Source organism: Diorhabda sublineata, chromosome 4, assembly GCF_026230105.1.
Source record: "Diorhabda sublineata isolate icDioSubl1.1 chromosome 4, icDioSubl1.1, whole genome shotgun sequence".
Lineage (NCBI taxonomy): Eukaryota > Metazoa > Arthropoda > Insecta > Coleoptera > Chrysomelidae > Diorhabda > Diorhabda sublineata.
In genome coordinates, this window is record NC_079477.1 from 26,496,814 (window position 1) to 26,519,776 (window position 22,963).

Genomic DNA, 22,963 nt, shown 5'->3' on the forward strand with positions numbered 1-22,963 from the left:
TTTCTTCATTTTTTGCTTTATTATTGAATAAACTAACAATAATTGTACATTCTTGGTGGAAAAAATTATGATTATAGAAAATAGAGGTTATTTATATATCACACAATTACATTATTGTATTATTATAAGAACAAATAAATTTAAACGAGGAAAGACGTAAATTGTTTTATCTAAATCTGTTAAATTATACCACAATTTATAAAAATTACACAATTTTATAAAATATTTGATACGTATACGTAGAAATTTTTTCATACTAGGATATCACCAAAGTATACATTTATTTGAAGGATTCATAGGACTACCCGTAGGACAATTGAACGCTTTTGAAAATTCCTCCATATTCGAAACGACACCATTAACGCGAAATTTCGATCTGGCGTGTTTATCATTGTGCATTTTTTGGAGGTAACTGAGCGATGGATTATTGCACCACATCTGAAATAATTCCACACGACAAAAATTGTCAATTTGCAATCAATTTGAATATATATGGTGAACTGATAGTCAAACTTTGATATATTTTGATAGCAGAAAATCAGGGCCGGATTAAGATTTATAAGGCCCGGGGCTAAAATAATGACGGGGCCCCCTTAAGGAATTCGAAAACTCGGAAAAATTCACAAAATAGTATCAATACGTTAGATTTGTGGTATCAACACATCAAAAAATACAGAATGATTTCCAAATGATGGGGCCCTCTTGGACCTGGGGCCCAGGGCTATAGCCCCCCCAAGCCCCTAGCTTAATCCGGCCCTGCAGAAAATGTTATTGAGAAGAATAATAATGTCTTTGAAATCCATATTTTGAATATAATCGTTACAAAACCAATATGAAACCCCTATATTGTATTTGGGATTGTTTGTATTTTCTATTTTCTAACCTAACCTAACCAAAGTAAAGTTCATAAACCAAATGATTTATGGGTTGAAACTCTTGTTATTAAACGAAAGTTTTCATGGTCTAGGCAAAAGTAACCGTACCATGTAAAACGTGAAAATATATGCATCTACCATCTACCAGGAGCTTTATAGACAGAAAACGTTCGGGGCGACCTCGAAAAACCACAACCGCTGAAGATAAACATATTGATCAGTGAACATGATCGACACCTCACGAGCCCAGAGTTAGCAATAAATCTAGGGATCTTACTTCAAGTACTTCTACGGTGAAAAGGAGATTGAGAGAAACTGGCCTTTTTGGAAGGCGTCAAAATAAAATTAAGAGGTTGCGTTGGGTAAAGAACATGAAAATTGGGCGCATCAAGAATGGGTTTTATGGAGTATTGAGACTGTAAAATACGGCGGAGGCTCGGTGATGGTTTGGGAATATTTTGGAGGAAGGGTCACTGGAGTTAAAAGTTGAAGGAATTTAGAAGAAAGAAGGGTATAAAAATGTAGTATGCTCCGGTCAGCGGCTGATCGACATAAAATTTATGTTCCCACTAGAAAACGACCCCAAGCATACCTCGAAGCTGTGCAAAGAATATTTGAAAGAATGTACTGGAAGTAATAATTTGGTCATCATAATCGCCCCACCTCAACCCGATTGAGTTGTTTTGGGACGAATGGTATGTTTTAAGTAACATAATTCCTAATAGACGGCGCGGTCACACACTTCCTTCTACAGTGGCTTGATAGAGACAGTGTGTGCACTTGAGAGTAGCCGCCATGTTTAACCAAAACTCGGCTTTTTTAGCATTTGTTCTTATAATAATGCTTATAAAATCATAATTTATATTCTCAAATATTTAATCTAATACTTTTCAGGAGCTTAGTAGTACTTTTAACTGAAAAAATTTGTAAATAGTTTGTTTGTGCCGTAATTTAGGTTAAATATGGCGGCCACTCTCAATTGTCTCTATCAAGCAATGTCTAGATTACTTGAGGTAAGTATATAATTGTAGACCGAGGCAAATTGAAGAAGTATTGAACGAAACTGACCACAAATCAAGTAAAGAAGAAGAGACGTCAGATACAGAAATATTATAGTCAAATAGCTTTTCAATTAAATCAACAAACGCTCATAAAGATCAAGATGAAAATAATGAGATACGTTGAAAATGATAATTCAATCACTTACCGTTCCGAACCCTATGAAAAATAGTTGTTCCGCAGTAAAAACGCCCGTATCTGTAACTGATCTATTATTCTGTAACATATTTTTCATTGCTTTATAAGCTTCGCGAGCTCCTCCGTTATCAGCTATATTTTCATTTATTGTATTACTTCCATTTACCTGAGAAAAATGGAATTATTCCCATCTGCTTCATTATATAATTTCGAGAACTCTTAAAATTTGCGCTACTAATAAATAAAAATCCAACATACCCTCGTAACTAAGTAAAATGCTAACCTGTCTGTCTATTATTTAAATATAAATGTTTCATATTTATTCGATATTCGCTTCGATTGATTTCCTACTTTAATCGATTTGAATCGATGAATTTATTTAAATCGATGAACTACCATTTTGACATTTGACGTTTCGAGAAAGTTATAAACGTCTTTATATAAATACAACCAAATTGTGTGGTTTGTATCCGCAATTAATTAAAACACAATTACAAGCACGGTTTTTTCTTCGAGTATATTTCTAAATTAGTTTTTGATATACTTTCTGTAACCTCTCTAATGATAATATTGAGTTTAACTAAGTAGACTGTCATTCTATTCGTCTATTATTTAAATATATATTTTTAATATTTATTAAATATTCGTTTCGATCGATTTACCACTTCAATCGATTTGAATCAACCCATTTATTTAAATCGATGTACCACCATTTTGACATTTGACGTTTCGTGGAATATATATATATATATATATATATATATATATATATATATATATATATATATTTGACAAAGTATAAAGTCTAAACAAAAGTTTGTGTGCAACATATGATTAAATAATTACATAATCGTACAAGTCAAATTGTATTGGTATTAAAATGTTTCATAACAAAATTCAGAATGCATGGTCATGTTTGCTATGCTAATTAATGTTATCAAGATTATATCGACATGAGGTACCTATTGATTAAGTTGAATAGATTTCGTAATCTCTATAAATGAATAGACATTATTACATGGTGTCCCTGAAAAATCCATCATTTCATAGTATTCCTTCTCGTCTCAAATACTTAGCAATCAACCGTTATACGAGGTTTATCCATTAAATGAGGTTACCAAGAAGCTGCAGATTCTAGGAACGCTGTTGGAGAAACTGGCGTGTAGCTTGTCTCCTTTTCTCCCAGTCCCCGCTCCGGCGAGCTATCTACAACGTTCATTCTTGTTTTAGTATCCGAGAAAGACTGGGGTTTCATTTGATTCTCACGCCAGGGGCGAATTACGCTCTGTGATTCAATTTTTGTGTGCAAAAAACGTTCCTTCGGTGGACATTCATTCCCAACTGTGTGAGGTATATGGGAAAAAGTTTATGAGTATGCAACATGTGCGCAAATGGTGCAGGGAATTCGAAAACGAAGTATAGACTTTCACGATGAACAATGCTCTGACCGGCCATCGTTTTCGGACGAAATGATTGCGAAAGTGGAAGAAACAATTCGGAAAGATCGGTTCGGGACCTTATCGAGATGATCTCTGATATGTGAGAAGCCGCTTTAAGCTAACTTCGTGGCGCAACAGCAGTCTTCTACGATTCACGATGAAGAACGCGTTGATCTAAATAACGATTTTGTCGAAAAGTATAGTTTAAGTCTAAGTTTTGCAACATATATAAATCAATACCAATAAACATGGTTTTCATTGTGAAAATTCGTTGATAACCTTATTTTATGTACAAGCCTCGTAACTTAGCGCAGCCTAGCCTTATAAAAGTTATTTTGGTTGTCTTAGATCTATCATAGATACAAAGTTATTAAAAGGTATTAATATTAAAAAAATGTAAATGGTAAATAGTTTTTGACTACTGTTTAGTTGTGGTTATGGTCACTGTCATCAATTTCGCCTTAGTTTTCTTACTAGAACCGGATCTATCCCGCTGTTTCGGCCATTTCGATGTGACTTATCAAGTAAATTAAAGTCCCTGTATTGGACAGTGTGGACACGAGCTATAACTGCCATGTTTAAGAGAGAGAACTCTGTGTCCTTTTCTATTTTCTTCGTTCAAGAAATCCATGGAGCCCGCGCTTGCGCTCGGCGTCGGTCTCTTCTGTCATGTAATCTCGCAAATGTAAACAAAACAAACTAAAATTGTATTTGCTTGGGTCTTATTTCATTTAAACATTGTCATTTGACTCATCTCCATTTGTAATTTCATTATTTATGTCCATAAATGTTATTTATTTCATAAAACTTTTATAATTTGAATATATAACTCCCAATAATCGAAAAATCAATAACATTGTTCTATCATTTGTACAGACCACTGTTTCGTACGCTTCTTTTACTGGAGCCGCCAATAATTTCTTTGCTCAAGGTCAACCAATCACGAGAACGAATGTTCGTGTTCAAACTTTCCAATACAGGTAACTTTAGGTAAATTACAGTTTGGTCACATGATCGCCATGTTCAACACAATCTCGGGTGATTTAGCATTTGTTATTCTCATAATAACACTTATAAAATCGTAATTTATATTCTCAAATACCTAATCAAACACTTTTTAATGGTTCAATTCGAGAAGGTCGCAAGTACGGATTAAAGGACTGCTGTATATTCGGTCACTGTTTTATTTTAGAAAACACACCGGTAAACGCAGGGTCGCCTACTGCGATTAAAAATTCTCGCTGACAAAGAAACTCGTATTATTAGTGTATACCATTGCAAAAAATGCCCCTTTCGGGGCTTTGTTGCTCTACCTACCTGCCCTTTTCGGGGCTTTTTTTATAATGAAATAAACCCTTTCGGGGACAAGTGTTTCAAGAACCAACGTCAGTCCTAGGATCAGCCAGTTTCAGGTGAATATTATTTTCATTTTTATAAAACACTAACAGGCAATCAAAAGGGTCAGGAATTCTTTAACCGGGGAGGAAACTCCCTCCGGCAGTGAGTCCGCTGTCGGCTTTGATAGCCAACTCTTGTTAGGTACTAACAAAGGATTTCAATTCTCGAAATCCTTATTTCTTATCCTCACTTGATCTGACTCTATCGATCTTTTTATTTCACCTATTTCACTTTTGAAAATGCCCCGAGTACCCCGTTCCCCCATTCAAACCCGAAGTAAACCTGTATCCACCGTCGATGAATTCCCACCTCTCCCAACCAACCCCAATTCTCCCTCTGAGGAGAAAACCTTCGCAGAAATGGTCGCAGAACTCTCGCAGTACAATCCAAATCAATTCACCCAAGTTCGTAATGCCATTGAGTATATCAAACGGAAATCACTCGAGAATAATAGAAGCTCCTCACCAGCACCATCTGCGGATTCCTATGCTTCTAGGGTCTCGCAGAAATCGTCCAACTCTAAATCCCAGCGTGTTGATTATACCCGACAAGGCGCGATCCCCAAAAACAAAATTCCCCCTCTAAATTCCAAGTCAATCTCAATACCTCAAAAGCCAAAAAAAAATACCCAAAATACCACTAAACCCCAGGCACCAAGTCAAACCCAGACTCCCAGAACCCACCAACAACCCCAGACCCCCAGAACCCACCAACAATCCCAGACCCCCAAAACCCACCAACAATCCCAAACCATCACCCAAACACTCAATTTGAGAAACCTCCCAACTAAATATACCTCACAGAGAGAGCTCTACAATCTCCTCAACACGCAAGAGCTGTTGAGGGGACAAATGAGCTTTCTCAAAGCTAACCCCAATGGAACCGCCCTCCTCAAAATTCCTTCCACGTTTCATCACGAAACGTTGGCAAGGAAAATCCGTTACGCCATAGGCGACGAGAAAATCGTCGTAATCCCGATAAACCCTCCCCAAAAAGCCCAAAAACCCCTCACCACTAAAACCAAAAAAACCACCTTTTCTCTGGTCTGCAAGAATGTAGACCAATCCTACACCGAAGAAGAGTTCCTGGAGATCCTCTCTATCCTGAAATTCCCTGTCCTTAAAACTTGGAGAATTATAGCTAGATCCACGAATAAACCCACATCCATGTTCCGAATTATTACAGATTCCGAAACCGCCTACCATCACGCCCTAACCAAGGGTATTAACTTCCACGGGCTTCCGCACTACTGCGAAGCCTCAAATTCAAACACCATACCCGCAGTCCCCAAATACTGCAACCGTTGCTCATCTACCGGCCACTCCGCAGACACCTGCAATGCCAAACCTATTTGTCCAACCTGTGGTGCTTCTGGTCACAAGCCAGAAAAATGCCCAAAAGCTAACTCCCCTACCTGTAAAAATTGCGGCGGACCTCACCCCGCCTTCCACCCCCGCTGTCCGAAAAGGATTGAAACTCCGAAAGCCCCCCAGGATACAGCCCCAGTCACCCTAGAAAAACCTCAAACCCCTTACGACCTGTCTACTGACACTAAAATCCTAATCGAAATCCTGGCAACAACAATAATGAACGCCATCCCTACTTCTCGGGCGCTAGTAGCCGAAACGCTACAACGCCTCATTCCCCCTTTTTACGGTTATAATTGTACCGTAACCAGCGGCGTGGGTAACCGCATTCATTTCGCTTTCACCCAAAAACCAAACACGTCCCACTGAAAAAGTGTAGGTTTAGCCCTAGCAACGCCATTTATGTCAATACTGACATAACCCCCATTCCAAGCCGCCTAAATGACCTCCAAGCCCCTTCTAATTGATTCGATCCATAGAATCAAGAATTCCGTTGCGAAAGGGACCCTCCTCATCCTTCCTCAATTTCCTCAATAATAGCTCCCATATCAATCAGATAAATTCCTACCCCCAACACCCACCCTCATTTTCATCCATCGTCGGAGTTGCAGGTTTTCTGCGGTTTCCCTGCAACCTGGAGAACCGATTCTCCAGACAAATGTCCGACGATAGGGAATAATACAGCCGCAGCTGTACCCGCCCCCCCCCCAATTAAATTAAGAAAAAAACAAAAAATAAACAAAAAAAATATATAAAAAAAACCCCCCCAAAAAAAAAAAATCTAACAAAAAAAAAAAAAATGTAACTGCACCGCTAGAAGCAGCCGAGCAAACACTTCCCAACTAAATATCCCCACACCCAGCCCTGCAGAGGAAAAAATTCCTATATCAGGGCCTAATGTAAATCATAACCAAATTACCAAAAAAAAAAAAAACATTCCTTCCAAATTCTTAACAACGAATCTCTCTCTCTCTCTCTCTATGGTTCAATAGTATTTGTAACTAAAAAAAACGAAATTAATTTGCTTCGTGTCTTAGTTTGGGTTAAACATGGCGGCCACATTGTCCACTGTAGAGTAAATAGGTTTATCGCGCCATCTATCAACGTAGGTCCGAAATAATGTTATTATACCAACAAATATGGACTGTCAGATGTATTCGCTGACGTGACGCCTAATAGGTTACACATCTGAGTCGTTGCAGACGAGAAACTGATTAACTATATTCGAAAATCCGATTAGACTGAATGAAAATATGTGCGTACGCCATCTGACAGATTGTTGGGAACTAGTTTGACGTTTTTTTCTATATAAATTTTGGTATACACTACACATACTTTTAGCTTGTATTTTGACTCACGTATTGTTCTATTTCCGGTTCATAAAACTTATTGTACTGATCGATGAAACAATTCGCTTTTATTTTGAAGGCGTTCGTGGTTTCAGTACTCCACCATGGATCTACTACTCCGTCTGCATTATATACCATTCCAGTGCTGTCAAATCCGTGGGTCATTTCGTGGCCTATAATGCTACCTATTCTTGCGTAGTCTACTATACTAACAAAAGACACAGAATGATTTCAACTTAATATTTATATGGTCATAGTATACAATCTAACCAAAATTATATGAGGGTTGCTATTTAAATTTGAAGAGACACATAAAAAGAAATATTTATAATTGGATATGGCTTTATCTTGTTCCAAAATAATCTCCACTAAGGTCAATACGTTTGAACCAATTGCCATTCCATTCCGATTGAGGTACCTCCAAAACATGTGATTTGAACGCATCAACCGTTTCTTCAGGTGTAGAACCACGTAAACCTTGCAATTTATTTTTGATCAGCGGGATTAATAAGAAATCATTGAGTGCCAAACAAGGTCTGTACCTGGGAAGACCCATTAATTCGATATTTTGACTGGTCAAAAATGTTTTTGTTTTAACTGATGTTTTAAAGTTTGCATTATCGTGGTGGAGAATTCTGTGATAGGTTTCCAAATGCTGGGATACCATCCAGAATTGACCGTTTCTATATGCATAGATTCGAGTTTGTCGCCAGTCACGATCTTTTGAAGCATCGCGATTTTTTTGCACCAATTCAAACGAGATTTTTTGAGCGATGGACAAATTAGTTTCCAAAGAGAACAAATCATTTGTCAGCCAAATGTTCATGCAATATTGAATGTATGCCATTGGAATTGATGCCCAAGTATGCCTCAATCTCATGGTGTGTAACGTGACTATCTTGCAATATCAGTTTACGCACAGATGTTTTCTGGGACAACAGATGATTTTTGACAACCTTCACGAAATTCATCGAAATAGTGCTTCATTACCAAAAGTCGAGGCTAGTAGATTGGCACACTGCTGTTGGTTTGATCCATATCGAAAGTCATCGCACGAAGTTGTTCACATTTGAATCCATTTTTTTGACCAATGAAGAATGTTTCTACACTCGTAGTTCACCATTAAAAATGACAAACTTTATGATGGTAATATCAGATTTGACACATTCACATCAGTGTTGCCACATCTCAGAACTTAAGTAACAATCTTCGTTTAAGCATAAAAGGGAATCAGAGCTCCAAAAAAAATTGTTTTGAATTTGAGTACAACATTGTGAATATCTATTTGATGATTAATGATTAAAATCGTTGTGGAAAGATGATTAAAAATTATAAAAATAATGGAAAATATCAGAAGACCAAAATGAATATTTACAAAACAATAATAATACCCATGTATGACCCAAAAAAGAGAAGAAGAGGTGTTAGAGATAGCGAAAAAAAAAAGATAATAAGAACAAGATTGATGAAAATTAATACAAACAAGGTTCAAATTAAGGAATAGAAGATGAACTTAAATATAGGTAGAAGAAGCACGAAGAGGGCACATGTGTAGAGAAGGTAAATACACAGTGCTACAGAGGTATCCAGGAGGTATAAGGGAAGTGGAGGGTCAAGTTGAAAGAAGAGGATCTGAAACAAACGGAAATCAAGCAATAGGAAGAATTTACAACGATCAAAACCTTCAATAGTGATGTCAGTATCCTTCGGGAAAGTTTTCAAATTCGATATAATATCTAAGGTGACTAGTAAAAAGTCTCTATTTTGATATTTCAAATACATCCATGTTATCGGAAATTACAGCCTTATCTTTCCTGACTGATAGTTCGCAATTGGAAGTGAAGACGGTGATAGTAAGTGTTACGTCGCTCTGATTCAATGCAATAACATCGAAACCGGTCAGTGAATTACGACTCCCAGTTGGGAGTCAATCTATATTGACGAAAAGTTCGTTGGACGTTATATTGTTTGAAAAAGATTTGTAATGAAATTTGTTTTATATAAATAATCTTGATTTACCATTATGCGATGTTGTTAAACTTAATTTATTTCTTTTGGAGCACTGAGTATAATTTTTGCTGGAGCTAATACATAAAGTCTTACCGAGTTACTTTAAATACACAAAAAATGTTTGAAACTTACATAATTATGTAAATTGAACATACTTACTTATTTTTATTTCCGAAAAAAACAGAATGTAGCATTCCAAGTGGAAAAACTTGAACAAAATAATTATAGTTATCATCAAAGTAACTCGAATTATGCATATTTAATATAATTATGTAAATTGAATGTACGAGTTAGGTCAAGTATTTCATATATGTCATTAAAAACTTATCTCTGGATGAAATTTGTGAAATTCCTGGATTATTAGGCATTATGTATCATTTTAAAAAATAATTGAGCTCAAGTATGATAAATTATATCGTAATATCTAAATATAGTATCTGTTTTTTTTTAAGTTATTCTTGACGTGAGCAAAGAAATGAACGATTCAACTGAAATAGAAGAATCTGTTACAAAAAACCTTACAAATAAAATTTTTAGAAAGCATTTCTGAACGTAGTCACATTAATTAACAAAAAATTCAACGAGAACGATGAATGCGACAAGTAAAAACTTCGCAAGTACCGCCTGTTAGTACAGTTAGCTCTGTGAGACGCAAGAGCGTGCTGTGCAATTTTAGCACCAAAGCATCTTTGTGTAACATTCGTATACGAATTGATTTCGTTCTCGCAAATTCAGGTTTGTAGTTTTAAAATGGTAAGCAAGTCTTTATAGTCTAGACAAAAATAACCGTACCATTGCCACCGAATTAGAAATATCTCGTCGTACCGTGGTCTACAACGTGAAAAAATATTCATCCATCAGAAGCTTCGGCGATAGAACGTTCAAGAAGGCTTCAAAAAACCACAACTTCGAAAAAACCTCTTTTAAGACGTCAAAATAAAATTAAGAGGTTGAAGTGGGCTAAAGAACATAAAAATTTGACGCTTGAAGTGTGGGAGAGAGTTTTATGGAGAGATGGAGTGTGAGGTTTTTGTGCGCAGGTCAGAGGAAGAATAAATGTAAGTGTCATGTGTAATCTTGACTGTAAAACCCGGCAGAGGCTCGGAGATGTTTTGGAGGAAGGGATTTTAAAGAAAAACGAGTATAAAAATATTAAAGGTGAATGTAGTATGTTCTGGTCAGCACCTGATCGGCAGAAAATTTTACTTTCAACATGCCGACGATCTCAAGCATTCCTCGAAGCTCTAAAAAGAGTTTTTGAAAGAATTAGAAAGGACGAATATACTGAAAATAATGATTTGACCGTCACAGTAACCCGATGATTTGTGGGCAAAATTGGACTGCGAAATCAGGAAGCAGTATCCTACTTACACTTCACATCTATATAATATCCTGAAAAACGGATAGAACCAAGTAGAGGACCATTATTTGTCGAAATTGTTATAGATAATGCCAAAATTGAGCACCAATAAAAGCTAGAAGGGGGTTAAATCGATGAAACCGAAATTTAAATATGTTCTTTATAATATAAATATGTTTTCATTAATATTGTATCACGCAAACTAGGCACAGGATGGGCAAAACTTTTGACCAGTAATGTATATTATTGTACAATTTAGAGGAACTTTTCCACTATTCCATAAAGATGGCGATGATGGTACAACGAAGCGCTAAGCTGTACGAGGATGTATTGATATCTAGTTATATAGCCTAGACATGCATATGCAAAACAAAATATTGCGTTACCATAGTATTGCAGTATAGAGCCATCATCAAGTACCTGTATTTAAAAGGGTTAAGAGGTAAGCAGATTTACGAAGATATGCTTAATACCCTTGGTGATCAATGTCCTTCGTTTGCGACCGTGAAAAATTGGACTGCAAGCTTCAAAAGAGGTAAATTTTCCATTGAAGATGATGACCGATCTGGAAGGCCAGATTCTGTGTCAGTCCCCCAAAATATCGATGCAGTTCATGGCATGATTTTATCAGATCGTCGAATTGGGCTAAAACGGATATCTGAAGCACTGAATTCTTCATACGAACGCGTTCATCATAAAGTTCACGTCAATTTGGATATGAGAAAAATTGCTGCAAAATGGATGCCAAAATGTTTGAATGTTGACCAAAAGCGTGCAAGGATAGAAGCATCGCGTTCGATCTGTGCTCAATTTGAAAACGATGTAGACTTCTTAAACCGAATTGTTACTATGGATGAAACTTGGGTACATTTCTACAATCCAGAAACAAAGCAACAATCGATGGAATGGCGACAATCTGGTTCTCCAACACCTAAGAAATTTCGTGTCCAAAAATCTGCTGGAAAAGTTCTTGCTTCAGTTTTTTGGGATTGCCATGGAGTAATCATGATTGATTTTTTGGATAAGGGTAGAACAATAACTGGAGATTACTATTCGACATTACTGACCACTCTACGGGAAAAAATTGAATAGAAAAGACGCAGAAAGCTATCCAAAGGTGTTTCGTTTTTGCAGGACAACGCCCCCATACACAAATCTCATGTTGCCATGCAAAAAATTCGTGATTTAGGGTGTGAATTACTAGAATACCCCCCTAATTCACCAGATTTGGCTCCGTCCGACTATCATCTCTTTCCTCAATTAAAAAAAAGTTTAGAATGTGGTAAATTTTCTTCCAACAAGGAGGTAATAAAAGCTGTGGAGGTCTGGTTTGCAGAGTAGGAAGAAAAATTTTTTTTTTGAAAGGTCTAGAGACGTTGCAAGATCGTTGTCATAAATGTATCCAATTAAGAGGAGAATATGTTGAGTAATAAAATATTTTAACATTGAAATTTCGTTTGGTTCTATAGTAGGCTAAGAATTTTTAATATATCTCAATAACTCAATTTGTTGTTTTCGATAAGAGACATAATATTCCGTATGGGAAAAAATTTATGATGGTTCCCTTACTTTCAACAATTCTTTCAGTCGATAAAATCAATGGAAATTTGACAAAGACGACAGAATTTCTAAAAGGTGTGTTTTTCATTTTTTTACCACCAGCCGCTACTGAACAACAACGTTGAATATGAAATTATGCGATGAAAGTAAATCCAACCATATGTTTGGTATAACTTTCACATTTCGATAAACTGTACTTATGCAACTTACTTATTTTATTATTAGGTGGATTGTAATAAGCGTTGGCTTCGAACGGTGATTTTTCCCAACTGGAAATTTACAATACGATATAATGCAGTAACTATTATTATTTCGAACGTAACTTACAAGGATCTATCTCTTTTGGCAACTTGCGAAATTTGATATGCATTTTTGAAAGCTTTCAAACGTATAAAATTTCCGTAATGATCCCATTTGCAAATTCTCAAATTATCATAAAATCTATCCAATTTTCGTTTATCGTAGGAAATATCCGGGTGACCCAGTATAATTATCATATTTTCAAATTTCTCCAAAGCTTTTTTTTTAGACTGTTGGTCCATCCAAGTGGTGTTTTCTATTATTTCTTTATAAGAATCTTGTAGATCTTGTATTAATTTGAGAGCCTGGAAGTTGGTAACCAAATTTGGTCGAAATTTACACATTATTCAACTATGCTCACTTTTTTGTAATCGTTGACGTTGTAATGGCGCAACTGGTACTCGTAAGCAGTGGCAAAGCTTATACTAGCTGTGTCAGACGAATCTATTAATTTCCTAGTACAATATTCCCACCTGAAATGGAAAAAAAACTTATTTGCACCCCAAAATACAGTCAATCAGTATATAAACCTGTTCACTTTTCACCCTATAAACGGTTTCCAGTCCTTTCTATCTTGCTTCAATATTTTCGCTTCGACCCATGACTTTTCCTTTTTTTTTAAGATGTTCCTTAATGTGTTGTCCCATGTTATTGTAAGTTTTACGAAAAAAAGTTTTTCTTTATGAAAATCTCTACTTTCGAAAATAATAATATTCAGATGATTACATTTTACATTAGATATACAGGGTGTCCACAAATTGAAAAAGATTAAGAGGAATATTTTGACCATTTTAATTTCAACTTAAATTTTGCGAATTTTAGTTGTGATACAACTTTTATCTTATTTAAAGAGTCAAATGTTGAGGATACGAAAGTAAGTATTGTTTGTCTCAAATTACCTGGGTAAAACATCAACTTTCGTACTAGTAAAGTACTCTTCGATAAACCGTCTTGATTCACCATCACTATCTGGAGCTAAATGTGTGAAAATCCTCATCATTACGAAACTTTTTATGACATGATCTTCAGTCGTTCTTACCATATTCAGAATACCATAAAGAAGCTCTGCCAAACCTTTATAGGTCATAACTTGAGTTTCTTCGTGTATATCTGTACCTGTTTGTGAAAATATATGTTGAAAGAATTCCACCCAATCTAACTAAAAAAAAACAGAGAGTTTTTAAATCGCGATATTCGTCCAGTATATGTAGTGTTTTCGGGCTGTTGGTTATTCTTGATGGTTCGCCAACACTAGCTAGTATTTCACAGCTTCTGAAGATGTCAGCCTATCTTGTAGGAGAAACGTCTAGATTAAAGGTGTTAAACTCAATTTTGCAGAGAGCCACATTTTGAATTCGAAGGTAAGTCAGATTGAAAATGAAAAAAAATTAATTATTATAAAATTTTATTCATTAAATCATATAAGTATATAATCTACGGTTGTTAAAAATCATATCAAAGTTATAAAAGATTGTAGGTAATTATGTTCAGCTCGAGGATCCAGATACGTGTTTTTTCTTGTTTTTGACAAGCTCATTAATGTCAGGTATCATATTCGTTGTAGTTATTTTAAGAATTGATTGGAGATGTTCTCTCGTAAGTCTTGTGCGATGTTTGTTCTTATTTATTTTCATGACGGAAAACATCTGCTACCACACATGCAGAGAACGCTTTTTTAATTCCAGGTAATTATCCAAACTCTTGAAATGTCGTGTATAAAATGTAAGAGCGTTAATTTTATTAAATTTTTCTTTCAAAAAACTGTCTAATGGAAGATCTATCAACTCCATTTGCAAATGAACTGGTGCATGTGAAGCTTCAAAATTGAATGGATTGTTGAAAATTTGGAATTTCATTTCATTAATTTTGTGAGTTTTCAAAACGATTGTTGAATTCCGGAATAAAATTTTGCAGAAGTTGAGAATATTCATCCAAGTTTTTTGGTTAAATGTACCAAATGATTTTAAATGAGGGAAATGGTCCAAAATTTGATTTTTTTACTAATTTTCCCACAGCCTCAACTTTGTTTCAAAGGCTTGAATATATGAATACATTTGAGTGACAATCAGATTTTTACCCTGTAACTTTGTATTCAGATCAGTTAACTATTTATTCATATTTACCAAAAAGGCACAATCAGGCACCAGTCATTGTCATAATCAATTGGTTTGCCTTTTTCTAACATGAAAGGTTGAATAGGGTCACGTATTGCAAAAAATCTCTTTAAAACTACTCCTCGACTGGGCCAACGAACGAACGGTGAAATAAGGGACATCAGAAAACTTTGCCTGAACTGTCGGTGATTTAGTCCTCTGGTTCTTATAAAATTTACAATTTTAATTATAGGTTGCTGACATGGTCCATTTTTAAATGTTTGGATGGCAATGATTCCTGATGAATTATACAGTGAAATTCCATAAAATTCTGTTTTAATTTAGTTACAACGCCCGAATGTTTACCAGCCATGGCAGGAGCGCCATCCGTAGTTGTGTTGCTAAGTATATTCCAGTCGAGTTCATATTCTGTTCAAATGCTCAATTGCAGAATAAATATCATTAGCTGTTGTAGTACTTGTCAATGGAACGCACTTTAATAGTTCTTCAGTTATTTCAAAGTATTAGCCAGTTGCATTTTCATTCCGTTCCACTCAATTCTGCTTGTCCTGACAGACTTTAGGAGTAAACGTAATGACCTTCAGCTGGCAAGGTAGCGCCGGGTCCGTTTGATCCAAGTGTAATAAACTCCGTAAATTCAACTCAATAATATGGTACATTATATTGTATATTCAATAAAAAAAACCTTCAGCTAAATGTAGGGTGACTGAAAGTCCTTCAGCTGATACGTTGAAGGTCCCCATGGGTGCGCGCGCGTTGGTACATAGGTATCAGCGTTGATCGCATAAAAGAAATCCTTCTTTTGTGTATATTTAACAAAAATAAAATATCTAGGTCGTAATTCACGGGTAAAAAAGATTTCTGTTATGCGATCAACGCTGATACCAATGAACCTACGCGCGCGCACTCATGGGGACCTTCGGCGTATCTGCTGAAGGACTTTCCGTCACCCTACATACAGTTTGTTAAGTATACAATTTAATCTACCATATTATTCAGTTTGAGCCATCCCAGAATGAGTTGAATTTACGGAGTTTATTACACCTGGATCAAACGGATCAGGCGCTACCTTGCCAGCTGAAGGTAAGGACAAGCAGAATTGGGTAGAACGAAATGAGTATTTAAAATATGCGGCTGGCTCCTGGACTATATCAACAGTCAGTGAAAAATTTGTAAATTCGTTAATTTTCTCCTTTTTATACTTGAAGCAACAGTGTTTCTTGAGAGCGAAATATTTTAAATTATTGACTTTTGAGATGGAAATGAAACATCGGCAACTTTCAACATACAACATACAGTTTTTAATAAAATTACCATCAGTGAAAGGTTTCGATCTTTTCGCAATGTCCAATACAATAATAAAACTCGATTTCAGGGCATCCTCGCTTCAAATTAAACTCAAACAGCTACTGTTCGATTACAAATCAGTGGTTTCCCTTTCTATTATATGAAAGAATATGCAATTTCCCATTTAGACTGAAAAACTCTGCACTCACTATCAACTTTTTTGTGAGGTTATGCCAAATTCGTAACAATTATGGAAATCGCACGCGCACTACACAAACAAATGCACAATACCTTCACAATCACTACTTCGCAATACAATTAAAATCCTTCTCCAACCGTATCGCTTCGATTACTCGACTCAACTAACTCACGTCACTCCGACACACGCGTTTTATATTTTTAAGAAAGGTTCTAGTCTAGATTTGAAGCGCGCGGAAGATTCTATCGTTCTCAACAAAAATAATAGGATATTTCCGCTAACTGCTAAGATATGACGATACTGCCTTTCTTTCGCGCTTGTCTAGGTACGCGCTGCCCCTGAAATTACTTATAAACATCCGTAGACTTGAGAGTACGAGTATTTAAAACATCCGTAGAGGAATCGAATGAAGTCTAAAAGCTCTAAAAACATGATTCTTCTTTTTGTGACACATTGCGATCGCGGGCCCTATTGATCTTTGACATGACTGGTCTAGATAAAGAGACAACCGACGATGACCCAAAAACCGCCCATAGATGTCAAATAGGTTAATAAAATCGTGATGTATGAATTGTTGAAGTTTGTATAATAATTTGTAGTAACTATATGGAAAAAACTTCAACTACCCACTCATAAAAACTTTTTTATACTCACTTGTAAAGTTTTGTTAAATTGACGTACAGTCCATTCATTCAACTGTTTCAATGACACAGAATAAAGACTACTTCCATTAATTGTTTCCACACTAGCATTTCCTAAGTACTGAAAATAAGCAAAGAAAGATATTAATCTAAGAGATTTCGCTAACAGAGGTTGAGGCAGGCAACCTATAACCAAAGGAGATATATTGAATCAATGATCCATTGATTATTTCAGCTTTCCATTTCTGTATACTTATGCCAGGGAATTTCTATGCAATATACAGTACCTATTAAAAATTTTACCCACCTCTTTCATCAAAAATAATACGCTAAAACGAGTTTCTCTTTCATATAAACCGTTATTTGTTTACTTTAGAAGAGTGTATGTCTATATTTTGGCAGTGAGTGCGACAAGATAAAAAAAAAGCTGATTTGTTTATTTATCTTCAAGTTTCAAGTATTTCTTCGGTGTTTATGATTGTAGTTTAGTCCCAGTTACCCATGTGAGACGCAAGAACGTGCTGTGATATTATATTTGTTGGACCAAATTATTTTTTTGTGAATTTCATAAAAGAATTTTTTTCGTTCTCGCAAATTCAGACTTGTAAATTATAAAATGGGTAAAACTATTGGTTGAAACTCTACAACCGCTGAAGATAAAGGAATTGTATTGATCAAGAAACGTGTTTGACGACGCACGGGCCCAGAAATAGCAGCTCAGATCTATGAATCTTCGGATCGGCCGTTGAGATTAAGAGGAGCTGACCTTTCTGGAAAGGTGCCAATGAAGAACCTCTTTTAAGACGTTAGTATAAAATTGAGACTTTGCAGTGGGCTAAAGAACATAAAAATTAGACGCTTGAAGAATAGAAGACAGTTTCATGGAGCGATGAATCAAAGCTGGAGGTTTTTGGATATAAGAGAATAGTGCTTGTGCGCAAGTCAAAGAAAGAACGGATGTTAAGTCCATGTGTAATCTTGACTGTAAAATACGGCGGATACTCGATGATAATTTGTAGGTAGAGCGACTGAATAGCTGGTAAAAATTAAAGGGATTTTGAAGAAAGGCTATATAATGGCAATAACGATTCCGCGCCGCGTTTCGCCCATGATGTTTACGTGCTGACCACGCACTGATCATTGTTTTGGTTTACTATATTTTACTGTATTCTTATATGTAAATGTTCTTTAGAATATGAATATCAAAATCGATCGTATTGTTTTTATTTGTTATATATCACGCAAACTATAGGATGGGCCAAAAATTTTGACCAGTGGTGTATCTACCAAAGTGATAATAATCTACGAATATCAACAAGAGTCTTGTCGAGGCGCTGTCACTTTAATGGACACCTGAAGACGCTAGGTTTAGCAGAGGGTACGACTTGCAAATTATGCTACGTAGAAGACGAAACCTCTACCCGCATGAAATAAAAAACGTAGATGTTTGGCAACTAGATCCATTTCACATCCTGTTTTATTTGTAAGGAGTGAGGTTGATAGATCAGGTATAAAAACTGAGCATCCCCATGGCCACAGCAAAAAAAGGGGACCCAAAAGCCTACATATATACAGCTTTTTATAAAATTCCTGCCGAGCATTCGCAACCAATATATCTGGCTAAGTAAAATGAACAATATTTTTGTCTCTTCTTAATTTCCTTATCTTCATTAAATATTGCGTCTTTCAACAAAAACTCTCATCTTCCTCTGTAAGCGCAGTCAAGTCATTTTTCTTCGGAGAAGTTTTTCCATAATATTCGATTGATTTTTCTTCCTGCTGTTGACCACAATGTAGAGAATGGATGAAGAAGTGTTGATCAGGAGCTAACTGAGCTGCGAAAAACTATTTCTGGAGCAACGGAAACCACATAGAATGTTAACATGATCGATAAAGAAGATGAATACCACCACATGATGACAGATGAAGATATAGGCGAAAAGATGATCGGTAAAGGTGAAGAAGAATCCAGCGACAGTACCTTTAAACTAAAAACAACGATAATGCCATGGATACATTTGCATTTTCTAGAGCAGAAAAAACTAATATGGCCGCTAGGAACATTCTGGTTTCCAATAGACTTAGAGAAAAAATTTTAAAAGTGTATCAATGTAACAAAGAAAAGAAAATCGACTTTTTTACTCCAAGAGAAAAAGACGTAAAGGTACTATACTGTACCGCAAGTTATAGGTTATGTTTATTCTTAGCCAAGAACTTATTTTTCTTTGTTTTTTTTTACCAATACAGTATGAGACATTTAAGCTATAAAATATACAGCAGTTCCTCTTTAAAACATATTAGTTGTAAGTTCCTATATATTTGATTCCTAGTATTCCTAACTCAGAAAATATAAGAAATAAAATAGTGAATAATTATTTCACTTACTCCTCCTGTGAAAACCCCTCTCATAAAATTAACAACAGCATTCAAATTCTCGAAAACTTGATCATCCTCAAGCTTACTCCGACAAGCATCTCGTAGTTTCAAAGACATTTGACGTAAGAATATATCAAAAGGCTGGAGACTCCTTTTAGTCCTTCCAAGTGATAAACTCAAAGAGGAGAATGCTTCTTCTATAAACTGCTCGTATGGTGCTACATGCTCGGCTCTAATTTGTGAAGGTGTTAAAGACGTAGAGTCCAAACTAGATATCTATATATAAAAAATATATGTTGTTTCAATAAATCATTTTTCAATAAAATACTTACATAGATTAAATTATCTGAAGCATTTCCCGGATTTCCGTAAGCTTGGACTTTAAACAACATTGGAATGCCGTATTGACTAACAGCATCGGCAACATCGAGGAAAGAATACGTTGTAGCGTTTTGTAGTTGATTTATTTCAATCAAAGGAAAACCTTTCTGTTGTTTTACGATTATTAGCTCGGGATTTTTGATACTATCTAAATAATTTAGATCCATGCAGGCTTCATACGCCGATTTCGCTTTTTTTAACGCTTTTGGGTCGTCAGGATGAATCGGCTCAGCAAGAATATCTAGAAAATTTGTCGATTTCTTCGTTTATGGGTATTTTAAATTAAATCTGACAGTAGAAGACCGTTTAAAAAAGTAATACATGATTTCAAATTCCTCAGAATTATAGGTCTAATATTTCTGTAACCTTTCTCAATTTCGGATCGTCTGGTTCATTCCGACATTATGAAAACTAGTTAGTAGTAAATAATTAATTGATTATTTTATTTAAAAAATATTGTTCTGAACTTATGTTATATCTCTTATATATATTATATCTCTCCCAATAACATTTTAGGTTATAAACTAGCCAATCCTCCCTTCGGCTACTAGCGGAAGTATACGAAATCCTCCCCGAACATAACCTTAACCTCCTAGATAAATTTCCATCGCTATTAGGTGAAACCCTTTTCTAAATCCCATCTGGTTAATCGACGGAAGTTTTCTTTGATTTCCCTGTAATCTGATGAACCGGTTCATCAGCCAAATGGCCGTCTATAATGAATAATGCAACCCACCCCATTATTAAACAAGAAGAAACAATCACATTCTACGATGAAACGTTTATTCTTGTCGAACATTTGTTCCTTCTTCTTTCTTTTATCTTTCGTTCTATTACAGTACAGTTCGCTATAGATTCCACCACAACTCCAGCGCTGCTGAGAAGAAGAAGCAAATGTCAAACATCCCATGTAGCATTTAAAATAGAAAAGCGGTATAGAGGATCAAGTGTTCAAAATCCTCAAGAGGAACAAAATATGCAGAATGGCAAACTGTAACAATAAACAATCTTGGAAGTAAGGTCAAAACGATTTTGTACGACCATGCACGATCCCATATTTCTTTTGCTGGGGAGAAGAGGAATCCATGTATGTCTTTTATATTTCAACAAGAAAGCTACCCAATATTTTTATCTACTGTTTTAATTATTATTAAAGTGTAATATATCAAAAAAAAAAAAACTTTTTAAAAAACCACACTAAATAAAGATTTGAAAGTATACTAAAAAGTAAAAAATAAGGACATGATAGGGGTTCTAGCGTGTGTCTGACGTCAGAAGTAAGTAATAATATAGTTGGGATCAATTATTATAACAATAGCAATCGTTTAGTCACATAATGATAAGATACGAGGGCTACTGCTTAAATTTTGAGATATAGTGATGTTCACTGATTTACATCAGTCAAATGTCAAATTGACATCATAAAGTTTGAGATATTTTTAACGGTGAACGTACTCAGTGTCATACAAGTACTATTTAAATTGTTTATAGATACTTGAAACATTTATTTTGGTCTAAGCAAGGTCGTCCAAAATCTGCTGCCAGAAAACATCGATGCTGTGCGTAAACTGATATTGCACGATGGTAATGTGGTTGTAAAAAAGATTTGTTCGCGTTTTATATCGCTCAAAAAAAAGCTCGTGTCGATTGGTGTGAAGAAATGCTGAAAAAATTCGATTGCGATGCTTCAAAAGACGTAACAAGCGACGAATCACAAATCTGTGCGTATGAACCCGAAACTAAACAACAAGACTTGCCAAATCCGACAAAAGTTTTCGGAATAACTGGACATATTGCCACAATTCCTTTAGGGCAACATAGAACGGTCAATTCTGAATGGTACACCAGCATTTGTTTGCCAGAAGTGCTCGAAAAAATCAGGGAAACCAATCGCAGAAGACGAATCATTCTCCACCACGACAATGCGAGCTTTCACACATTAGTACAAACAAAAACGTTTTTGACCAGTCAATATATCGAATTGATGGGTCTTCCCAGGTACAGTCCTTGTTTAGTACCCAATGATTTCTTCTTAATCCCGCAGATCAAAAATTAATTGCGAGGTTTACGTTTTTCTACACCTGATGAAACGGTTAACGCTTTTAAATCACATGTTATGGAATGGAAAGAATGTTCAATTGGTTCAAACGAAAGTAAATGTGTATTAATCTTAATGGAGAATATTTTGGCAAACAATGAAACCATATCCAATTATAAATATTGGATATTATCAAAAAAACTTTTCATTATAATACACTCTTAGTACTTCAAATTATTTCGGTTTTTTGACTTCTGAATTTTTCATTTAACTATACTGAGAAAAAGTAAAAATATACTGAAACAATAAACAAAAATAATGTAATGTTGTTGTTGGGATACTTACATTTTGATAAATGAGTTAATTCATCATTCAAGATTGTGAAATGGTCAATGGTAGATACTCCATCAGGTAAAGGATAAACATGTTTGAAATTTCCGCAAGTGTATTCATAGAAATCTTCGCAGGGATCTACACTAAGATTCATGTATCGAATTTCGGGAAAAACTATGAATAGTAAAAACAAAGATTATCTACATATACTATCTTAGAATAGTAACACATAGCTATCCGATCCACCTTATTTAACCGATTTGAAGTATAGTAACTTCCTGGTAAAACATATTTAAAAAACTTACCTTCATCTTCAACTTGTTCTGAATCAATAGCCTTCCATATTTGCGAAATAAAAATAAATAAAATTATTCTTAAATGCATCTTGTTTGTTATTTATCGATACCAAATATAAAATCACACAACTATCAGTTTTCATTAACTTGATAAGATATAGATCTGATTCTGATTACATGTCATCTTTCGATTACACGTTTTAGATAAGATGGCATCTTAATATTTTTAATAAATTCTTATAAAAAGAATGTATTAATGATTGTTATCTATTAAGCGATTATTAGAAATAATAAACACATTGAGAGACCATAATTTAAGTTGGGCATTATACACACAATTTACAAACAATTTAATTATCCATAAGATCCATTTGATTTTCATAAATATCTGTATAAAGGCAGAAAGTCGGTCAGATCGACGATATAATTAACAAAATAAACCT

The 22,963-nt window shown here is 35.2% G+C and overlaps 1 protein-coding gene across 1 annotated transcript; it reads right to left on the reverse strand.

Annotated features, from left to right (window-relative positions):
• LOC130442935 (neprilysin-11-like) lies at positions 1 to 22,963 on the reverse strand. The gene is made up of 13 exons (XM_056777345.1): positions 22,530 to 22,963; positions 22,237 to 22,398; positions 19,805 to 20,094; positions 19,482 to 19,748; positions 17,110 to 17,217; positions 13,755 to 14,014; positions 13,217 to 13,328; positions 12,883 to 13,160; positions 12,766 to 12,824; positions 9,795 to 9,843; positions 7,635 to 7,833; positions 2,083 to 2,238; positions 1 to 438 (listed from the first exon to the last, which is right to left on the reverse strand). Exons 1-13 carry the CDS (start codon positions 22,606 to 22,608, stop codon positions 265 to 267), a joined length of 2,193 nt encoding a protein of 730 aa, XP_056633323.1. The 5' UTR covers positions 22,609 to 22,963; the 3' UTR covers positions 1 to 264.

Bases quoted from the DNA above. Each gene is read 5' to 3' on its own strand.
- LOC130442935 (XM_056777345.1), bottom strand. From the start codon at position 22,608: ATGCATTTAAGAATAATTTTATTTATTTTTATTTCGCAAATATGGAAG. The intron at 17,218-19,481 runs GTAAGTGAAATA...GCTTATTTTCAG, and splicing joins GAGGGGTTTTCACAGGAGGA to TACTTAGGAAATGCTAGTGT. The intron at 9,844-12,765 runs GTAAGTTGCATA...ATTTTGTTCAAG, and splicing joins TCCACCTAATAATAAAATAA to TTTTTCCACTTGGAATGCTA.